Source organism: Chroicocephalus ridibundus, chromosome 2 (genome assembly GCF_963924245.1).
Source record: "Chroicocephalus ridibundus chromosome 2, bChrRid1.1, whole genome shotgun sequence".
NCBI classification, from domain to species: Eukaryota; Metazoa; Chordata; class Aves; order Charadriiformes; family Laridae; genus Chroicocephalus; species Chroicocephalus ridibundus.
Window position 1 is genome coordinate 78,263,157 of NC_086285.1, and position 23,472 is coordinate 78,286,628.

General features: G+C 36.4%; 1 protein-coding gene across 2 annotated transcripts in view; it reads right to left on the reverse strand.

Annotated features, from left to right (window-relative positions):
* EXOC2 (exocyst complex component 2) overlaps positions 1–23,472 on the reverse strand; it is a 128,913-nt gene that overhangs the window by 92,866 nt on the left and 12,575 nt on the right. For both annotated transcript variants that reach the window (XM_063326007.1, XM_063326006.1), the window contains exons 2-6: positions 21,362–21,517; positions 16,162–16,338; positions 14,603–14,729; positions 4,796–4,909; positions 1,198–1,322 (exon numbers count right to left, since the gene is read on the reverse strand). In XM_063326007.1, coding sequence (XP_063182077.1) covers positions 1,198–1,322; positions 4,796–4,909; positions 14,603–14,729; positions 16,162–16,338; positions 21,362–21,479 — 661 coding nt within the window. In that variant the 5' untranslated portion in view covers positions 21,480–21,517. The remainder of the gene's footprint in view (positions 1–1,197; positions 1,323–4,795; positions 4,910–14,602; positions 14,730–16,161; positions 16,339–21,361; positions 21,518–23,472) is intronic.

A 23,472-nucleotide genomic window follows, 5' to 3' on the forward strand; every position in this document is an offset into this window, starting at 1 on the left:
TGAACCTATCTAGATTTAGGCCAAGGTTTTTCAAAACTGATCAGTAACAGGTCAGTTTTGGGTGGGATAATAAAGATGTTTAGGAGTTAAGATTCTTCACAGGAAGAATCTTCAGATGTCACAAGAAGAGATCTTCCCTACCAAAGCATGTATGTTCGCACTTGTGGAAAAAGTTCTCCCCTTAAAAATTACCAAATTAGGCAGGTAGCCAAAAGCTATCAACCAATTTTGAAAATGGATGGTCTGAAGGGCAGGTCACAGGTTAATCTGCCTGGGGCAGGAATACAGGTGGACCACCAGGTGAGACAGCACTACCTTCCCTTTTCCCTGACACACAGAAGTGGGTATGAGACAGACAGTGAGTGGCCTGCAAGTGCATCAAGAGAAAATTGGTACTTCTCCAAAGCAGTGTTCCTAAGGCCAACAGAAGTGCTAGCTTGACTGAGGCTACGAGCAGATATAATACATTTTCTTACTCTGTGATACCCATAACATAGGATCAATGATCAGGAGGGATAATCCTACAGTAGCTATGAAGAACAACAAAGTGGTAAATGTCAAACCTATTGAGGATGGCCCAGCACTGTCGCTTTCTTATCCAGCACAGTCCCCAACTAGACAGGACTATGGCAGCCCACAATGAGCTTTTACCTGAGAGACTTTTTATGCTTTAAGAGTGTATCTATATATACACACATAAAAGAAAAAAATATACATATGTAAAAATGGCACAGACAACTAAGCTAATCTCACTAGTGTGTTACATTTTCCGTAGGGCAAGCAGAAGATAAAAGCCCTCTGATTTCACAAGTCAGAGTGTACTGAATATTCTTATAAATATTACAGTCTGACTATGGCAGAAGGCATCATAAAATCAAGTTTTTATGTTGCTACAGTTTTTAAGGCATCTTAATATTATCTCCAGTTTAACGTCGCCTCTCTTTTCTGGATTTGTGGTCTAAGCAGTTTCATCAAATGCCTCCAATTCCCCTAAGATACATTTAGCGCCACATTTTACAAATCCACCACAACAATCAGCCAGCCAGTCCCAGCTTCTGACCAACATGATACAGATTTTGGGCTCATTATACACTTTTAGAACAGACTGCGAAGAAAACCAGTATTTTTTGATATTAAATTCAACCATACATGCAGACATTGTCTTTTCTGTATTTAGTAAGTGCAAAGCATCTTTACCTGACAGAGCATCTTGTGCTTCAAAAAATGTGCTGAGACCTCCTTTCACATAAGCTAGACTCCCCTCGTTTTTCTTATTGGCTTGTTTCTTCAAATTCACAACTGCCGTTTTGAGCTGATCAAAACTGAAAACAAACAAGAAAACCCCCGTGACATTCAAACAACGAATAAGGTCAGCTAATGAATAAACAAAACAAACTACTTGGAAAATACAGCCAGCTACTTTTGCAACAACTATAAAGGACTGAGAAATTGCTAACGAGCGTGCTTCTTGATAATAACAATTTACTCTAGTCAAAAGAGGTTTTGTTTTTTAGTTTTAATCCTAAATGGAGGCCTCCTATCACTTGTGATGGAATAGACGTCTTTAAAATACAAATTAGTCAAGAAATTTCTTCTAAACATGCAACATTGCTCTTAGTTAACTCTCTGTACTACGTAAAATAGGTGATAGCATAATTCACTACACTTAGTACACTTGATTAACTACTGAGGTGTTAGAATTCTCTTTCTTAACAACATTTGGTTAACTTTGCAGCTTAGCTCACAACCCTTTTTCACTTTCAGTTTCTGAATTCCTTCAATATTTTTATGTTGGTTTGGACACACAGTTCAGAATTGAACACAGTATTAATGCAAAAATAAAGAAAAGCTGAACAGATTCCTGCTTCATGAAAGTATGTTGTTCATGTGCAGTCTGCCAAATTGTCTTTGAAAGACACTTCATAGGGGAATATTCAAATCACCAACTCATCATTGTTGTTTGTAAGGTAGGTTTCTTTTTAAGTTACTTTCCTAATATTTCTAGATTATTGCCAGTTTACATTTGATTTCACATTTTTATTTTTTGCAAGCAGGTACTTGCATATTTTTTTTAATTGATAATGATTAATATGATCTCAATAGTTATGCAACTGGATTCATTATAAAAGCACCATCACAAACAAGCTCAGAAATACAAATATAACACATGATTTTCATCCTTAAAGTCTCTTCTCCTACCTGCTGGCAAAACCTGTCTCCCTAATATAAAAGAATCAAACAAAAAACTCCACTATACCTCAGTGAGGAGAGGGAAACAATGAAGTAAGGAAATTAAGACATAAGGCAATTCAACCAATACCCCTTATCCATTTTGAACAGTGATAGAAAAAGACATATTAAGAGAACAAACCAAACTTTAACCCAGGCAGTAAGAAAGCTATCACCACCTGCTGGGAGACAAAACATACTGGTGCACTTACAGGCATTTTTCTTTTTATACTGATGATGTCACAGCAGTTTGCTTTACTTCCTGTTTCCATCTGCTGGACAGAAATCACATTACTCAATATGTGATGTCTACTTGGGCATACAAGAAGTGCTTACCAGCAGCATTTTCAAACTAACAAAAATCTGTACAGTTCTCTTTTTAAGCACTGTTTCATGTTATCTGATGATCTAATAGTCTGTCTAAATAGTTTATTTATATTTGTCAGGATATTGCCAGGGATAAAAAAAAAATTAAAAAATAAAAAAGATGTTATTTTGATTGCTTAAGAAGAATTTCCTTCAAGGAAAAAACAGACATATGCTAACCAAAACATCAGTGCACCACACATTTAGCACTCCCAATACCTGAGGTTATGTAGAGGACAAGAACTAAACCATTGCTGTGTGTTTCTGGAAAAACAGCACAAATGATATGGGGCAGATAATTATACAATTCCAGAATATTTCTAAGACTACACATTTTGAAGTGGGAAGAAAAAACCCCACAGTCTTGATTCTTCTTTATTTAAAAAGGTATTCATAATTAAACTCAAAACATGACTGGATTCACCCTATCCTTTGAGCCATTCTTCCTGTTGAATTCTACACAGCTTTTGCACCTTCAACACTAAGATTCATATTTTATAAACCAATATAAACTGAATTAATATGTAAAAGCCAGCTTTTTTTTTAAAAAAAACAAAAATTAATACTATTTATTCCACTGGACTGAGGGGACCATGACTTGAAACTGTTGACATGCAAAGATACAAATCGGTGGAAATTTACATAAGAATGGACTGTCAGGTACTGACCCACTGGCATAGTACAAGTTAAAAAGGGGCCATAAAACCTGATGTAATTATTTAAGTTATCAATTCATAGCACCGATGACCAGAAAAATCAGTGTTTTTACTGACACCTTGTCATATTAATGATATAATCATTATGCTGTTCTTTGTATTCCATGGTATTTCTAATAACAAGAGTCATTTAATCAATTCTAAGAAGTTATTTAATTCATTTTATGGATCCCCAGCATTCTTAAATGTACCTAAGCCATCTATGACAAACAGCTGTCAAATCAAATCTCAGCACTCCTCAGTGATGGTGAGTCTTCAGCTTTCCAAGTTACACTGTCCCAGAGCTTAAGCAATCTAATATTGTTTTTAATTTGCATCTAACCTAAATCTCCCTTGTTGCAAACTGAGACAATTTGTTACTCTTGGTAAACCAAGAGCAATTGATGGCTGGCCTTGAACTGCCCATTATGTATTTCAGAACATGCATTCTGTATTAATTTTGTTTCTTTTCTAAAAACACCTATTTCATTCGAGCTGTATACCCACAGATATTTATATGCTCCTATTTTTGTGGCTCAGCTCTCACATCTTTCTTAAAGCAGTGGCCAAAACTGGGCAGAGCACTTCAACTGCAGCTTTAATAATGCCAAGCGGAATAATTATCCCCATATCTTACATAACGCAGTCTTGCTGATACAGCCCAGAAGATGATTTGTACTAGAAAACCAACTGGTATTTATGGCACGTTACAAACACCAGATTGTCTTCTGTAGTACTGTTGCCCAACTCCAGGTGTGTACTCTGCTGCTTGCCTTCCCCACACCCCTTAGAGAATTGCACTCAATTATCTCACGACTGCTACAGCCAAGGCTGCCACTGGTTATCACAGCCCCTGCCTTCCCTGCAAGTATCATATTTAGGAAAGCAGCACTCCTGATTGCTCTCCTAGCAGTTACGTTGGAAGTCATTCCCACAACTCTCCACAAGCCTCCTGGATTGCTGCCCTTCCTGTAATTACCAGGGAGGTTAGAGTCTTGTACAGGAACCAGGACCTGCTCTCTGGAGACTTCCTCAAGTTGCTTAAGGAAAATTTTGTTCACTTCTTCATCCCATTGTGATGTCACCCTTTCCAGACTCTCGAGCAAGCTCTCAACCATCCTATTACCTGCTCCATAAGAGGGACCACATATTTATTCAAGAAATTCCTTCACACAAAGGTCAAGTCCCTCTCTTTCCATGCTGCCTGACTTCTTGATTCATAAAAGACTTTAGCCTGTAGAAAGACAACTTCCATCTGACATGGGGGCGTGGGGGGCTGAGGTGGCAAGGCCATAAATGAGATCTGATTAAAAATGAAGTTTTCCTCATAACCAGATTGAGCAAAATGGTTGATTCAAGTTTCGAGCCAAGCAGAAACACCACAGGCAGTAGGGATTACAGATCTACTACTGTAAATGTCAACCACCAGTGACACATCCATTGTATAACGAAATAACATCAAGTGACTTGCATTTAAAATAATTATTTATATGACAGCAACAAACCTTGTTGTTGAATGATTCTCAATCAGGTACCAGGCAGCAGAAAAGTTTTCACTAGTGAAATCAGCACTCATCCCAGGAAACAGTGCCTCTAAATCTTTTTGAGGAAATCTGCCTCTGCAAAATGAATATTCATTTCTTCAGTGAGATATATTCTTGTGAACAGCTTACAATTAAAAGTGTCACGTAAAAAAACCCAAAAAATAAATCATGCTCCAACAAGATGGAAATAGAAATTAAATCTGGTATTAGACACATGTAACTTGTTTGGGAAAGAAAAGATTGAAATCGAAGTAAAACTAATTTTACCATTTTGATTTTATCATTACACACATGTCAGAATTGTTCCTTGTACAAAATGCTTCTAAAGAAAGAGAACTGTTGCCTTCAGAAAGAGATCAGACAGACTCACCATGATACTACTACTACTGTTTCAATGCAGGACTGCTAATGATGAATGTACTCAAAGTCAACTCTACCTTTTAAACAATAAAATCAGTACACCAAGACAAGTAATTACGAGACAATATTCTCTATAAGCCATGAACCAGCATCTATTTAACTTTAAAACGACAGGACATCACCAGGCTGACAGCTTGTAAGTGGTCTCGCCCCATCATCGTCTATTTGTCCATGTGCAGCAGAAGTCCCACAGAAACATGAAAGAAGGTATATGGAGCATACTTCCATTATATACAAACACTGAAAGAAATCCTGAGTTAAAATCATCCTCTTGCAAAACAGAATACACTGATCTGTCTGTGCATAGTACACAAAACATAAAGGAAAAGCAGGCGTATCTTCGAGTGAGAAACAGCACTTTTTTTTTGTTTTTATTCAGTCTTACAATGCATAAAGATAGCATGTGAACCAATTCCTTCTGAAAGAAGATTCTCTACAACAGTACTTTTGAAACTGCAAGTAGCTTCTAAGTTGCTCATACAGAAAATGTATTCCATTTATTTTAAGTCAGTGCACTAAAAATATTTAAAGCACTTTTTGATGAAAACACGACAATCTTCATCCCTCAGTCTAGACGCACACTTAACACTTGGCCATATTCATTCCACTATGCATTCTCAGTACATCACCCGGTGCATTCTCCACTCTATTCTTTACCACCAGCTGCATCCCATCTTCAGAAACTGATCACAGCAAACAAGTTTACTTTTTGTCAGCCCTGAATTGGTCAGGCAGTTGGACTAGATTATCACTGTAGGTCCCTTCCAACTGAAATATTCTACTCTATTCTAAAAATTTACTATGTCATTTTGGATCACAACATCAAACTCAAAAGTCAATAAAATCCCTCTCTGATGCTCACAAACTCGGTGAACTCTGCTATACAAAGTACACTGTATGCAAATGCAAACCTGCCGTATTTTCCATTTGAGATCAAACTTACATTTAATATATATATATATGAAAAGCCATTTGAATAGACACAAAAAGAATGATTTGTTAGTTTTGGTTTTTTTCTGTAATCTAAACTTATTTCAAGATGGCTAAAACTGTTATTATTACAAAAAGCAAACAGCAGATTAAGTGAAGCAAATCTAAGGCAGGCACATTAAAATGGACAATTCTACAGAAAGAAGAGTTGTTTTCTGTAAGCTTCTATTCATATCCAAATGACCGTTAACACAAGCAGGTACGAAGGACCTACATACATAATGACACAGCAGAGAAGTCTTTCATCAGTAGCACCTGATTACAGCAGGCGCATGAAACAATACCTTTCAAAAACAAGAAAAAAATAATCAAATGAGACGCAAGGAAAAGTGATGACAGCTATGAAAAGCAGAGAGGTAGAGAGACAGGGAAAATAGTGTCGCAATTAAAATGAAGGTCCCAACATTTCTCTGTGTTCAATGAAAAAGTGGTACTGTTAATATAAAAATTTATAAACATAGGTGGTGAGATTCAGGATTACCAATCACATAGAATTTCATGAATGCCAAGCAGTGAGTACAAAATGTTGATGGATGTAAAAAGGAGAAGAAAGCGTCAATTTATCCTTCCTTTAAAGACATTTTAAGACATCTTATTTTTCATCCAAAGTAGTCAAAAAGTGCCCAGTAGGTACATGAATCTGCAGGATAGTACTTTGCATGTGACACATGGCACAGCTGTCAAAAAAGCTTTTACATTAAATCCACACATGGTGTCATCTTTGTGGTCAACTAATTCTTAACTGCTAAAAAACAAAGCCAATAAACAATGTTCGGTTACCTCAGAAGAGACTCAGACCTTCAGAGCAAGCACTATAAAAGTGCATCCACACAATACAGAAGCAGAATTTATTTTTCAGTACTTCAATATATTTTCTCAGAAGTCAAAAGAAACAGATCTAACATAAGAAGCACACACACTCAATGAATATACCATTTCCAAATGCTACTTATTCTTGCGAGACCGTAAGACACATGCATGATGGTTTAACCTTATGCACGAACTATACAATTCCTAGGGCATCACTCCCTATTTTATATATATAGAGAGAGATAAAGACCAACAATTTAGCTAGGGATGTAATAAATTCCTGCAAATGGGTTTTGCTCACAGACAGTGGGACAGAAATGAAGGATTTTTTCCAGTTTGATGTTTGACTGCATTGAAAAGTTACTAGGAGCTTTTTTCCAGCAGATGTATTTGTCCAGACCCATAAATTAGCAATGCGTTTATGGGTGCTTTTATCTGTGCGGACATATTTTAGACATAGTCACAACAGAGTAGAAACATGAATGTGAATGTGTGCGGTATGTTAACAATATGTTATACTCTATGGTGTAGTATCCTTATTTTTATCATAAATTTTACCAGTAGTTTTTCCACTAACAGATACGGGGAGCTTGGAATGACTTGCCACAGCTGTCTTCACAACAAGCTGCTCACTAAAAAGTTCAAACTGAAAGCAACTGTATTTCTAAACCGTCTGGCCAGATGCATCTAAAAAGAGACTGACTCCACATACACACAAGTTTGTTTCATTAACTTCCATTAGTAAATTAAATAAGTAAGTCCTTGGAAGTTGTTCTCATGAAAACTTGCTTACCATTTACTTATAAACAAGCACATATGTAACTTGGGAAAGTATTTCTCTTTTACTCATTTCAGCATTACAGAGTGAATATGAACTAGCAGCAAAAGCTGAGACCACGCTGACATGCAATGAAATTGTTAATCATTTTTCTGTTGATTTGCTCATGATACAAGAGTCACTTCAGGAATCAACTCTGAATACTTAATCATTGATTAAAAAACAATCACTGCAAAAGAAACTAGGAACCACAAATCGAATCCAGAAAACCTCAGGAAAAGAAGAGAGAAGTTTACCATCCTTGACAACTCTACCTATTTTGCTACCTTTATAACTTCAGCAAAGGTACACAGAATCACAGAATCCCATATTGGCTTTATATAATAGTACGTTCTGCTAGTAAGACTATTTTATTTAAACCAGAACCAGATCTGGTACTAGACTTCTAGTTAACATTTTAAAGTAGTCTTATTCATTCACCAGCAACAATTTTAAATATAAAAGTAATTAAGATTTCACATACAGTTTATATTCATGAGAACTGCAATAAAAGTAAGTCTGGTTTCAAGCCACTATACAGTCATGCAGTATTAGATGCAGTGGTCCTTGCTTCCACATAAATGGCATGCACATCTACTTTGGATTCAAAACACATGTGGTACAATCAATTCACTTGCCCTGTATGTGCCCATCAACACAAGTCCCTTCCTCCACTACCCCAAACTTTAGGTTCTGTATAGCCTGATGCTCGGCAAATCTAATTTAACATCACAGCACATGTCGGCTTTTACAAATTCTATTACAGTACTTGTGCCTATACAGAGCATTTATGTTCTCCAGAGGTTTAAGATTAGTTGTAATCTCCATGAGTAAATCACAGCCTCCAAACAGTCACAACTGAGTAATAGCACCAGAATGCAATGGATACTAATGAAGAGCCTGACTATGAACGCAGTTTAGCAAGTTGTGCTTTTTCTGTAAAGATTATTTTGCTCTCAGAGTTTCAGAATCTCATAGTATGCTTTTCAGCATACATGATAATATTTGCAGATTAAAGGCAGGTCCCAAAACAGGATATAGCCACCAAAAGGTAACTTGAACCTCAATTCCACAGGAGTTTATAGGTCAAAAAGGAGCAACTTTAAATAAACACAGATTCTGAATAGCAACCAGCATAAACAAGCTCCAGCTAGAGCTGCTGGAGCTGTACACTCCCCCCTCTGTCTGGTACCAGTCAGAGTCCTAGAAGCAGGCTTTGTACCAGCTGTACTGTGTTAATAATGCATGCAAGAAGACCAGCATAAGGGATGCTGGAGTAGACTAAACACGACAAATCAGAAGGTGTTAACAAAGGTCTCTCCATCAGCAAAAAGACAAGGATGCACTCCAGCAATTACTCCCCAGTAGCGTTAGGTTTATCGGAAATATGACAACAAAGTCACAACCATATTTGAGAAACTGAAGAATGTGATAAGAGAAATCTACTAAGAGATTATAGGCTGGTAGCTGCAACTGATGCATCAGCCTTACAATAAGTGTTACTATATTTTTTAACGTCATAAAACTACAACTATATAATATTATATACTGCATTTCTCTCCCACGGGTTCCATAGTTTTTCCATACGCATCTCTGTGAGAGAAGTTTCCACAAGCCCATCACATTCAAGGATGACATTGAGTGCATTTCCATATAGGCCACTTAAAAATAAATAAATATCAAAGCCTCCAGAAAGTCTCTTCCTATCTCATGGTAGCAAGCTGACATTTACCATTAGGTGGCAGCGTAAGATCATCTGTGTCTTCCTCTCAGACGATCTGTTTTGGAAGCTGGCGTGGGAAGAGGGAAGCATCTGTATTGAGTGGGTGGATACAGAAGTATGTGGAATGTACTTAGCATGTCAGCATTTGCTTTCATGTACAAGATGGATCCACCATAATGACCTCTGCTACATGCAAAACAACAAACACTATTCAAAAATTTTCTAACCACCACTAGGTCTGACTGCTGTTACTGCTTTGCACAGAATGGATTTTCTTAGTCTGACAAAGTAGGTAGAGGAGGCAGGGAACCTTTGATTAAACAACGACTTGACGAGCAGGAGGGAAAAGTACGTGGTACATCTGAACAAGCAATTCATTCATGAATGTTACGTAGATCTAAATTTCCACCAACAGATTTCAACCAATGCCTTTATGAAACAGGCGTCACGTATTCTATCCCAGAACCGTTTAAAATTCTGAACAATCCTATGTTGGTAGGACGTAACCTCTCAACCTGCTCTTGTAACAACTCTAAACTGCTAAAACCAACCCAAGTACTGCATCACTGCTGTTAATGTTGGCATTTTCATACCAAGTTTCCACATTTCTCAGACTGAGGCGACTACTCAGTATGCTCTTTTTCTTCCTGCAAGCTATTTAAGCCTTCTGTAAGGGTTTCTGGCTACATCTGCATAACACCACAGCCAGGAACATTCCTTAGGGAGGAAGGTGGCACAGACCTGCTTTGCACTTAAAGCCAGCATAAAAAGATGGTGATAGAAAACCAAAGCTTTTTATCAGTCTTTACTCCATTCTGAAAATTAAAAAACTAGAACTCAAAGATTAAATATTTTAAATACCTATTTTTTCTGTTGTGAATAAAATACTTCATAGCATACACACAATATGCACTAAGTGATAGCAATGTTAAAAAAACCCTCATCTAATTGGATCAGTTCTGTGTTTTAAAAGATGAACAAACAACTGTTAGCAAGGCAGGAGAACAAATGTGTGCAAACACTCTTCTATGAATACATCTGTGACTTTTAAGGATCACCACTGAAACACAATAACCAGCAAATTCAAGTTTCATTACAATATAAACGACTGTTATTTAGCAACTGAGATTCTTTCTTAGTTGTATGGCACAAGAACAGCAATTAATGATTGCAAAATACGAAGAACTTATCAGCCAGAAACTATGTATACTTATTACTTGATAAACTTGCAGGCTGAAAGATGGTGGCTTGAGCATTGTGTATACATATAACATTTAAAATATCTTGACTATATTTAAAAAAAAAAAACAACACAGGAGGATGAGTGTATATCCATAGTTCATTCTTTGCATCCTTGCAACATTTGAATATGAAAAGAGAATTCCAGTGCATATTTTGAGTATATATATTACTGCTACAATGTATCTACAGGCAATATTATAATTATTAATAGAATGTGTTAGACCCACTATTACCTATTTCCCTTAATTCACAGTTCAAACCTTTTGTTCACTTAAATCCCAGTCACTCCCAATTAAACTCCAATCTTAAGTCTACTGAGTCAGAATAAATATTTTTTTTGTCCCTATGCTTGCCTAATAGTTTAATAAAATGCTGTACTAAAGCACTTCTGTTCATTACTTACAGGATCTTTTTTCTAATATAACAACGTCTCATTTGTAATACCTTTAAAGTATCCACCTGAATGATTCAAAAGCTATGATTAGTTTTTACACATATTTTAATTAGACAAAGTACCCTAAACATGTTTAAAAAAGCCACAAAACGAACTTTTAGAACGAAGCATAACCCATATTAAAAATAAAATAAAATATCACAACAGATAGGCGACCTAAGTCTTTTCTACGCTGCAGATTCTCTTTCCTGTATCCTTTGCTGATGACAACCACTTCCTAGAGGGAGGATTTCTTTCTCTCTTCCAGTCTGTAGTCTATCCACTTACTGCCTTCTCTTCAGTGTGCTCCCATCTAGCTTATTCCTATCCTCTTTTCTTACATCTGTCTTTCACTTTTTTTCTCCCTGGTCCTCTCTTTAAATATTTCTTTTGTTTACCACTATTTGCATAACCAATACAAGGCACTTTTTTCCCTTATCAGCCATCAGGCTACAAGGGTTGTAAATCCCACCGCAGCCAGACAAATGATGAGCGCTTCAGCTTCAAAATTAAACTGCATCCAAATTTGCAGACATTTAAAAATTGTTTAAAGCCAAAGGTTTTAATAAAGGAGAAACCCCTTATGCTGCAGACCGCCATCTCCTTCTATCCACAACTGTTCTTCACCATATTAGGTTTTCTTTTATTTTAACAAAAATTCTAACAGTTTTTATCACTTCTAGTCACAGATTATTCCCACATTTAGTAATGGCTAATGCTAATATCTTGCATATCCACTCCCTTTCATAATTTATAATTGCCTTTTTTTCCACTACCTTGTACAGCTTCTCATCACTCACCCATCCCGTACATCAAGTATCTGCAAACACGCGAGTTTGAACAGTATTGTATTAGAGATCATTTTATAAAACTAAACATCACATTGCTCCAGTTTTTCAATCAAATTATGAAAGCTTCTCTGTTGGGGAGGTACTTTTTAATTAAACATAGAATGTTTCATCTATAGTCACAAGTATTAACACCATGCTGTCCCCTGTAACATGAGGGCAGACCAGGCTTTTCCTGTCTACACAATTACTTGTTGCACTGACTTGTGTTCCTTCTCTCAAACTGATCATTTCCAAGAACCAGTGCCTGCCATAACCTTCATGCTTGGAGATCAATGAACTAGCCTTGATATTATGTTTGCCCAAAGATTTCCCTGTTTTTCACTCACAAAAAAGTTATTTCCTATCTATATTTACATATTAATTTTTTTTCATGCAAAATCTGAGGTTTCATTAACATGATGTTTTCTAATGCTTTCAGATGAAACATTTAAATACAGTATCGTTGGTTTCCTATTGAAGAAAAATCTTCAATAAATTAAACATAAATTAACATAAATTAAACAATAAATTAAACAAATCCTAAACTACTGCTGTTTAGGTTTCTGCTTTTAACCTAGCACACTGACTCTGTCTTAACTGTAAGATCAATTTTGGTTATGAAGTCAAATACTACATTAGAAGTTTTGTTAAAATAAGAATAAATTAAAAGTAACTGTCATAACTATTGTATTTACTGAAAGAAGTATTGTGAGAAACCTATAGGTAGAGGACTATGCAAAAGAACTAGCTATCTTCACTTAGATCCCAGAAAAAATGTTGGAAAAGTTGTTGCACTGTTCAACAAATTCAGAATTAAAGCAGAGAAAATTAGTTTTGATGTCAGCCAGTCACAACTGTTTCTTACAATGTTTGAGAACATATTACATGAGCTTTGAGATTAAGTGCTTCCTTGAAAAAAGTAACGAGACAAAATTAATATATTGTCATTTTAAAGGAGACTTGCTACTATAAGATTGATTAAAAATTTAGTTTTATGCAATGCCAATAGAATACATCACATGGATTAAAGAACTAACTACAAAAAAAACCCCAATCCGTAGAAAAGCAAACCTGAGAACATGTGTAGGTAAAGTTTTAAAGCCCCCATTACTTTCATCAGTATCTGCATCATCATCAATAACAGCTTTATCACCAATATTTTTTTTATAAATAGTTGATAAAAACACTAGGAAGAAAGACTGTCACCTGGACTGAAATGACAGACTTGTCAAGGAAGCAACAATTAGAGGAACATGGTCAAATGCAAAAAGATATAGCTAGGCCATCCCTACAGAATAATGAGCAATCTTGCCAGCAGCAAAAGTATCAACTCAAGAGAATCAGTTAAAAAGCCACTCACTGATAGTTGCCAGTGCAGCACTGTGGTAAAAAGTATTATTATGATTTTTTTAATTCACAAACAGGGGAGGGAGGAGAGATGGGAGGTTTTCTAATAAGACACTGGAATACTGTCCACAGTCCTAGAGTCTGCATTTTAACAGGCTTGGAAAACTGGGTAAGATGAAAGAAGTACCTGTCAGAAGTTATGTCAGAGGCTAGAGAAAAATACTTAGAGACAAAATCTTCAGCTTATTACAAAAAAATGGATTAGTACTTTGAGAAGAAAGAAAAACACATATTCAAACTAGTAACGAAATGCACAGCCAGAGGCTGGAAGCTGGTGACGGACCCACTAGAAATGCCATACAGATTTTAGGAAATTGCAGTTTCCCCATCGGAACAATGTAACAATGGACACTGCAGATTTTCTCCTACGCACTCCCCCTCACAGACTATTCAGCAGATGAACACTTTGGTAATAGTTTAATTTTAAATAGCCTTTGGTTTTGGTAGAGCTGGTATCTTGATCAAGAGAAATATTATTCTTGATGCTACCACTAGGAGTTGGGCAGGTTTGGAGCTCTAAGAGCGTCCCATTTAAAGCCCTCTAATTCCATTTATCACTCCCTATAAAGTTTCTATTTCAGAGAAAAATGTCATAAATTCCACCATACTTATGAAGGAAAGCAAAGAAGTTTGTGGGTTGGAAAACAGTATTAATATTTCAATAAAATAAACTAGTTGGTGTGGTATAATAAATCACATTTTACAGTGCAATTTTAGCAACAGATAGTAATCTAAACATCCTTAAAAGCCCCATGAAACTCAAATGCAACAGTAAGTATTCCATAACTACAATGTATAAATCCAAAGCCTTAGGTTATTTACCAGTCCTCAAAATCTAAACGTCACCGGGGTTCAATATATCAGCCTTTTAGATTATCTACAGTTCTAATTGATGATCGAAAAGTGAGGATTATGAAGCAGGATAAAACGTGCACTAACAATTCTTTTGATTACCAAATAGCATACCGACAGCTAATACATGTATGTAGTTTTAAATCTTTCCCTGCCTTGCAAATTGTTAAACTCTTCTGGAATTCACAAAGGCATATATAGAGAAAACCACTAAAAAAGTGGATTAAAGGCATTTGGTACTCACTTGTCTATCTCAATACCAAGCGGATTAGCTGGACGTAGGGACAAGGGGGGAATCCCTTTGTTCCTATCAGTGCGCATGTCATAATAGTTCATTTCATCCACCCAGACAGCAGACTGATCCAAGATACCTAGAAAAAACAAAGCGCAGATCCTTAAAACAACAAGGGCGGTCCAGCACCATCAGCTTCTAACATACTGAATTAATTTGAAAAATCCTAACAAATATAAAATGCATGCCTAGGTAATATATTGGAAGATACATGGCAAAACAACCTGGATGCAATTATGCTAAATTATTTTATTATAGCTGCTGAAAAGGTATTCCTGGCTGGGCATCAAACATTACCTTCTTACAAAGTGCAGTTTCATGTACGTTAAGGGCATGTTCCTGATCACAGAGTATCAGTATTTTTCATTCCTCCAAGTATTTTGGTACCTGTCCAAACCTTCTAATCTACTACTTTCAAAATGAGCAATTACCTGGAGGTCTTCTTATTTGCATATTTTAGAGAAGATCCCTTTTCTGTGCCACTCACTAACCAAAAAGAAGTGAACTTTGGCCACATGCCAAGATGGGGGACTCAAAGGACACAGGACCGACTTTTTTTCCAAAGCTTTAGCACAGGCAACGGATAAAGGTGAGGCACAATAGATCTCGGCCCTCAGCCAAAAATGCAGCCAGCCATACTGGCCATGCCCTTCTTTAACATGCTCATCAGATACTCCACACCAGAAATTACCCCATCCCCACACTTACCCATTTTTTAAAATATCAGTTCTCCTCTCCCATCACCAAAAGCTTCACTGCGTAACATTTACACTTGATTCACCTTTCTGTTATTAAGGTCTTAGTACAGCGTGGGAGAAATTATGTGTTATTTAACCGTCACTGAACCTCAGAGAAAAAAAAGCCAAAAACATTTCTTGTCGGAACCCCTATGTTAGAAAAGATAACTATCCAACTTCAGCAGTGAGGTGTTCTGAAAGAAACATTTTCAATCCAGAGGGTATTTAGACTGGATTCTAGATTAATCAGAGGTCCTAGACTGCTTGGCAACATCATTCCAACGGTTAGGCATCTCATGAGAAATACTTCAGACTTTCCGTCTTGCAGGATGGTTTGAATTACAACTAAGAAACAGTACTGAGGACTCAACTTTCTTTAAAGGACTGTCAGCTCAGGATTTAGGTGTAAAGCTCATGAGCTGGTTTATATTTTGTATTTATCTAGTACACTCAAGAGTGATTACTGGATCTGTTACGAAATTTTTTTTAAATTTTAGAAGTTTAGTGTTACTCTTACAGAAAAATAAAGGACTGCTCTTCATTAGTCATTGAGGGTTTTATCAGGATATTGAGATAGGAGGATTAATTTCACATATACCATGAGTTTATCTATGTATATATTTGCCCATTTTATTGATATACTCTGCTTTTTCTAGACAACTGAAGATTGTCCTGAGGTAGATCCATTTTAAACATACGTTTTATTTAAAGGAGGCACTCAGTCATAATTTGTTTAGCAAAGAAAACAGATGTGAATTCGAACAAGAAAAATACCTATTTTTTCAGGTTTAAGCAGTTTGAAGGAAACTGTTGAGGTGCCTTTGCCACCAGACTTTGTAGTAACAATAATGTCTCCCTTGTCATTTTTAGCCTGTCCAACTCGACACACGATTTTGCTGGCAGACATCCATTCAGCAGTCAGCAGACAATTGTGCCCGCAGATTGTTAAACCTGGGAAAAAGAAAAAAATAAATACCCTACTGTGAATAGAAGTATCTTTTGAAGTTCTGTAATGCAAATACATTTATGAGGCTTCATATATTTTACATAAATATATGACCCTTCTCCAGTCCCTTACAGTCAACTACAGTGAAAGCATCACAAATACATTTTTCAGATGTTCCCTAGGTGACTTCAGGTCCTTTGTTCTAGTGACACTTCACGAGACACACACAGTACTGCTTGAAGCTTATTTTAATCTCTTCCACCAGTTACAGGCTACTGCAACTTTTACTTCATGTTGTACAATAGATCGTTTGTTTGCAAGACACTAGAGAACTGCTGTTCAGTATTGTACTTACATGAAACTTCCATCAAAACTGTATGCAAAAAATCTTTTATAAGTCCACTCCATATTACTTTGCACAGCAGAAAAAAAATAAGAAGGAAACTCTGCAAAATATTCAAAATGAATGATGTTTCTTCAACCTTATTGTTTAGCAGTACTTTTGTGGACACAGAGGGGGTTTTTTGGTCAAAAAAGTATTAATTGACAAATATTCTGTCTCAATCTCTTCTGTACAAAATCCACGACACAAGACTCTGATTCTCCTGAATAAACTGCCCTTGTTGTGTGAAAGGACAGTCACGTAACTTTCACCTACTTCCTCTTCTAAACTTTCTCATAACAGAAGTACAAATGACAAACTAGGAAATAAAAACCACAGAACCACAGAATGGTTAGAGTTGGAAGGGACCTTCAAGATCACTGAGTTCCAAGCCCCCTGCCCTGGGCAGGGACATCTCCCACTGGACCACATTGCTCAAAGCCCCATCCAACCTGGCCTTTAAAACTTCCAGGGATGGGGCATCCGTAACTTCTCTGGGCAACCTGTTCCAGTGTCTCACCACCTCAGAATAAAGAATTTTTTCCTAATATCCAATAAAAATCTACCTTCTTTCAGTTTAAAACCGTTACCCCCTCATCCTACCAATACATTCCCTGATAAAGATCCCTCCCCATCTTTCTTGTAGGCCCCCTTTAGGTACTGGAATGCTGCTATAAGGTCTCCCCATTATAGCGGGGTCTCGAGGTACACCTTAATATAAGGTCCAAGGCTTCCTAGGGCTTCGCATAAAATCAGTCTGACCAGCTGATCAACGTGACCGATCAATCTGATTGATTCTGGTCAGATGAGGACTCTGGATGCTTGAATAGATGGACTGTTTTCTTGGATCTAGAACAACAGTTTCCATATTCCTAATCGGAGTATTGCTGTACTGAAGAATTGGCAAGATCCTAATTTCTATAGTACCAATTTGGAGAACAACATCATTAGGTTCTTCTTAAATAACACCCTTACCTAGAAATACTTTGCCTTATGTCCAAAAGGACAAGGCCATACTAGTGTGTTGGCTGTACTGGAGTATAAATTAGTGAAGCATGGCAGCTCCTTCCCTGTTGGCTTGGCTTTTGTTTTTAATTTCTAGAAAGCTCTGACCAATTTAAAAAATACTTACAGACAGAAAAGGGTCAGCATATGTAGCTCAGTACCAAAGCTTCACATTTACTTTTTCTCACAATTTAAGTCTCTGACATTACACAGCAGACAAATTTGGCAGTTTTCATGGTTGTCAGACATAAAAATGCCTTACTCCCTGCCAAATACTATTTTGAAAACGAAAACCAAAAAATAAAAAACAGAAAGGCACTGACTCTTATTACAACTGAAAGTAATTTCACTTTAGCAAGGACAGTAGATTTGTTTCTTAAAAGATGCCTGAATAGTGGTGGGGGTGGGGCAAAATAGAAAACCCACACAAAAAAAAGCACATTAAAATAAAAAAATATTTTGCTTGTTATTTATTTGCAACATTTTAACCAGGCCAGTTCTAATTATTCAGAGGGGAAGAAAAAACCCACCCATTTATGATGCATAGGTTTTAACCTTAGGTTATATTATTACTTCTTTTCTGGTTTTATGCTAGTAACTTCTCTGAAGGAAAAAAGGTTGCGGTAGGAACAAACAGTAACTGAAAGAATTCGTATGAACCATTCCTAAAGAGGTTTTCACCCTAGAATTTCAAGTGTCTGAATCCATGCTTAAATTAAGTAACACTTTAAAATCAGTATCCGAGCTCTAGTAATTTAATAAGGTAAACATTTTTGAACAACTGTTTTAAAGATCCTTGTATCAATTATTTTCTACTCATCAGAGGTTGCTAAAGCTCTCAAGAGAACAAGATCACAAGATCTGACACTTCTGAAATGGAGGGAAACAGTCTTTGTCTGTACTTCAAAAATGCAAAAGAAAGTAAGTCTCTATTAACATTTTATATACCTATATACCATTTTATATACACTAAATATAGCAATGGCACAAGACAATTTCTAAATCAAAGGTGTGTTGGGGGAGACCTTTTGATAGTGCAGATACAACTGGTTTTTCCCCCCAAAAGAGAAAATTTCCCGTCAAATAAAGTTGCATTTTAGTCTGTTGTGTGGTGCGAAGATCTTTGAGACATCAGACTTGTGTTCTAGCTTGCATGTGCCTTTCAAGTAGTTCCCTAATTGAGACTTTCCAATTTTGGTTAAGCTCATATATTCACAATTTTACAATGCCTATGAAATACACATCTTAAAAGACAAAACTAAGCCTTCAGAGCATAAATGTTACAGGTATCTCCTGGATTTGATTTTGTGTACCATAAGCTATAGAGTTACAAATAAAAAGTTTATTCGGTTATAAAGATACAAAGAGATTCTTAGAAGGCTCTCTCTTAAATGAAACAAAAAGGCATATTCTTCTATTATTTGATATTCTGTTTGTGTATATATATATATAAAAGTTTCTCGCTTTTCATTTTACTCTAATGCATCTCAAATAGCAGATCATAAACTTTATAAAACCCTCACTCAAACTTGCTTAAATCTCATGCCTACAAAGGCTCACTTTTGCAAGTATTTCCATTCAAGTCCCAGGGAACATTTACATGCCTAATTTAACCATGAAAAGAAATCTTTACATGTCTGGGGCCTTAGTCACTTATTGGAGAAAGCTGAGAATTGAGCTAAGGAAAAAAAATAAGGCAATGCATTATTTATTTTTTTTTTTTATTTTTACCTCAAAACATGAGATTACCAGCGGCTATGTGTTACCAGAGTTACTCTGAAAAAATTACAAGAAAAAATACTAGCAGTTAGTCAGCTGTAATACTGAGGCACAGTTCAGGAGATGTCTTCCTTCCAAGATTTAGCACTGATCACTTCTAAGAGGATCGTACCAATGAACTAATGAGGTTATTGGAGTACATCAACGACACAAATACACAGAAATATACTCACCTCTAACATCATCAGTTATTTGATTATTTCTCAATAAAGATTCATTACTGTACCGCAACCTTGTCTCGCAGCTCAGGAAAATACTACTTCCCCTTTTGAGAGTCAGCAAACTGAAGTGAACGGGAAAATTGCAGTAGCTTATGATTGGCCATAAAGTTCATTGTGGTGGCCAAGAATGGAATTTGGAAATCTTGGTTTACAGCCATGAAATTAAATATTGTTTCTAGCAAAGCCAAACAAAATTCCAGTGGACTTCAGAGGAGTCATGATTCCACAACAAATTAGATAAATTGTCTCTAACATGAATACTGAAGCATACGTATGCTTAACTTACAAAAGAAATAAGGGAAATTCCAGTAGCTATAGTTAACTTGGATTTCCAGAAGACTTCACAAAGTCCTTCTTGAAAGCCTTAAGAAAATGAAGCAGCTATAGGATATGATCCTCAAATGGCTAAAGAGCTCATTAAGATAGAAACAGAGTTACAGTAAATGGTGTGTTTTCACTGAGGGAAGTTTCCATAGGGTATGTGCTGGGATCACTCACGTTCAATATATTCATAAATGACAAGATAAAGAGGTTACAAAGTTTGCTGATGATATTAATTTATCAAGAATGTAAAGACTGGAACAACTAGAAAAAATGCAGAGCAGACCTTATGAGATTGAGTAGTAATGTAGATGCTACAAAACAGCAGCTGAAATTCAATGAACAAAGACTTGAAACACACAGGCAAAACCTCAAATTCACAGGTGACAAGCTCAAACTGACTCCTAACCCTCAGGCATTAAATCAGGGGACTATAATAGGCAGAACAATTAAAAACATTAGTTTGATGCCTAGTTGGAGTTATATGGGAAACAGAACCCTATGGAAGAAATACAAAACAAAAGTGAGAGTACAGTATTATGCCACCGTGCATTTACATCCTGAACACTGCATGTAACCAAGATGATGTTTCACCCATGATTGCTAGTGAAACTAGAAGAGATTCACTGAAGAGCAATAAGAAGAGTCAAAGATACATGCAGGAAATTTAAATATGCTAGGACTTTTCAGCCTGGAAAAGAGGCAACAGAGCAGCAACGATCAAGATATGTATGGTTAGGAGAACAGCAGAAAACTGTTTGTTCCCTCTTTCAGTGCAAGAGCTATGGTGATTCAAAGGAAATTACCATGTTAAAATCAGAACAGCGAAGGAAATGGTTCTTCGCAAAATGCATGGTTAGATCATTGAACTCACTTTGCCATAACTGCTGCAGATACACAAACTGACTTTCACACTAGTTCAAGGAACAACACCACCCAGTGACTTTCCCAACATATTGGAAATGCTTCTGATAGGAAAGTCTCCATGCTGAAATTCTCAATGCCTGGGAAAGCAACAAAGGAGCATCTTGCTAAATCTATCTTCTTCTAGTACACTCCCACGGGCATTCATTCTTAGTGTTCAGCACAGCATGTTGAGTCAGGCTAAGGTTCATCTAGCAAAATATGGCCATTCTGATTAGTTACACATCCGGCAGCATCCCTGAATTTATGGATTCAGGTGTATATTTGTGAAAAGGGATTCCTCATACCACGCAACGTAGGTTTTACCGTGCAAAAAAATTATCTCTAATTATATCCTAAATGTGACACTCTACAGTCTCAAAAGAAGTTTTGGGGTTTGTTTTTTTTTCAACTTACCTATGAGGTCTGTAGGCCCAGTCCCCAGATTTTCTCCTCTGATCGTCACTTTTGTCCATGAGATGCCTTCATTGGGAGAGATGCCGGTTACAAGTGGGGGCTGCCGTGCTGGAGACATGATGTCTACTCAGTTACTGAAAACTGAGTTGCTTTTATCTGTTCAGCAAGAAACAGTGATTTAAAAATAATAATTATATTATGTAAAAAATTATTAAAAACCCTTTAGACAGTTCTTCTAAAATGGTAGATAAACATAGATGTAAATATGGGACACCACTCTCAAAGCCTTTTTTGACATAATTACAAAACAATAAAGAATACCTAAGCCTTCTTTGCACTTCCTTTTTTTTTTAAGTAAGTATAGCTCTAGTTCTGAACTATAAAGAAGAAGTATATTCAGAAAAATATTAATCCCTGAAAATGCTTAATGAAACTATATAGACACACTTCAAATCTCTTATGTCAGAATTCAAGTGCGCCTATTCAATCCTCTATTAGAAAGTTATTATTGTATTCGTATTCCTTAGAAAGTTTAGAATTGCTAAGCTAAGTAACAGACTATGATTACATATTTGGATGACTTCCCCATCAAAATTAGACTTACTGGCGTGGACAGTCCCATGGGAAGAAGCTCCCAGCACTTATTTGTATAAAGCGTCAACATTTACAGAAACTGGGAAAATTAAAATATTACTTACAGACACTACAGTAGCAGAGAACATCAACAAAACCAATACTATCCCCGCAGAGCAATAAAAACCTACATAAAATTATCAAAGAAGCATTTCCAGAAGATTATTCCTTCACACCTGAAATTAAGAGCCAACTCAAACCAGTTTAATTAGCTCTGTAATACCAACACCAATACGGTATGCATGTTACACAGCATACATTTATTTACAATGCAACCGATCACAAATTCTATGGCTTATTAGCAGTTTCCTTTGAGCAGCTCTGCAGCTCTAAGAAGCAGATGAGTATAACCTGAAGCACATTAGGTCCCACCAACTTCTCCACGTTTATGACACTTACTAAACATAGAGAGCCTGCACATACGTACGCAGGTCCTACAGAAGTCGTAAGACAAACAAAAGTTTCTTTTATGGAATTCCACAGTAATTTTGCATCACTCATTCCACTTCATGACTCCTGAATTTTTCTACTAAGACACCACAACATCCTTAAAATTCCTAGTAAAAAAATTTAATTTGGTATTCTGGAACTTTGTAAAGTTAGCTATGGTCAGCTTCTAATTGGAATTCATCTGCACTGGAAAGGTAAGAACCAAAAATAAACTATAGGAAGAAATGTTTTTATTTCTAAGAAAATCCAGGAATGAAGAAACAGGTCAGTATTCAAAAAACTCAGGTACACATATAGAACACTTTAGTGTACACAATTTTTAAAGTTCAGGTTGGTAAAAAACATGTGGAATATAAGCCAAGCTTCATAAAGATCAAGATATATTTTCTATTTTTACTTGCAAATAGTCAAGTCCATGAAACCTAGAACTTCTGTAAATTATTCCTAACAGTAAACTGCAGTAAAGTTACAGTTTCCAAGCACCTACAGTTAGGAAATACCAGAATTAAATAAGATACCTTTGTTTCAGCCACTTCTGCATATACAAAATACATTCATTGTACCATCATACACCACACTTCTACCCAGCCTCCTTAAATTTTCCAATGTTACTAGATAGATTGGTCATGAGGATCAAAGAAGTTCCCACCGACCAGTTTCTTTCTTCATATTCTTAAATTCTAACACACAATGAAGTCAGAAATCAGAAAGGCAGGAATAAGGAGGAAGATCTCCTGGTGAAAGTAATCAAATACTGCCCCCAGAACAGGATCCTGTCTCAATCTACACTACAGATGCATAGCAGGTCACTTATAATAAAAGTTTACCGTTACATTTTTTTCTTTTCAGTTTCTGGGTGTCCAACTTCAGAGCCCACAGCCACACCCAAAGTGAGTGTGAAATGTACCCTGAACATAAGGAATGCTGCACAGTGCTCAGAAATATTCAGGTCCTAAATAACCACCTCAAATCTATAAACAGGTTCGATCTTAAGTGTCTGTTTCTCATTTTCACATATTTAAACCAGG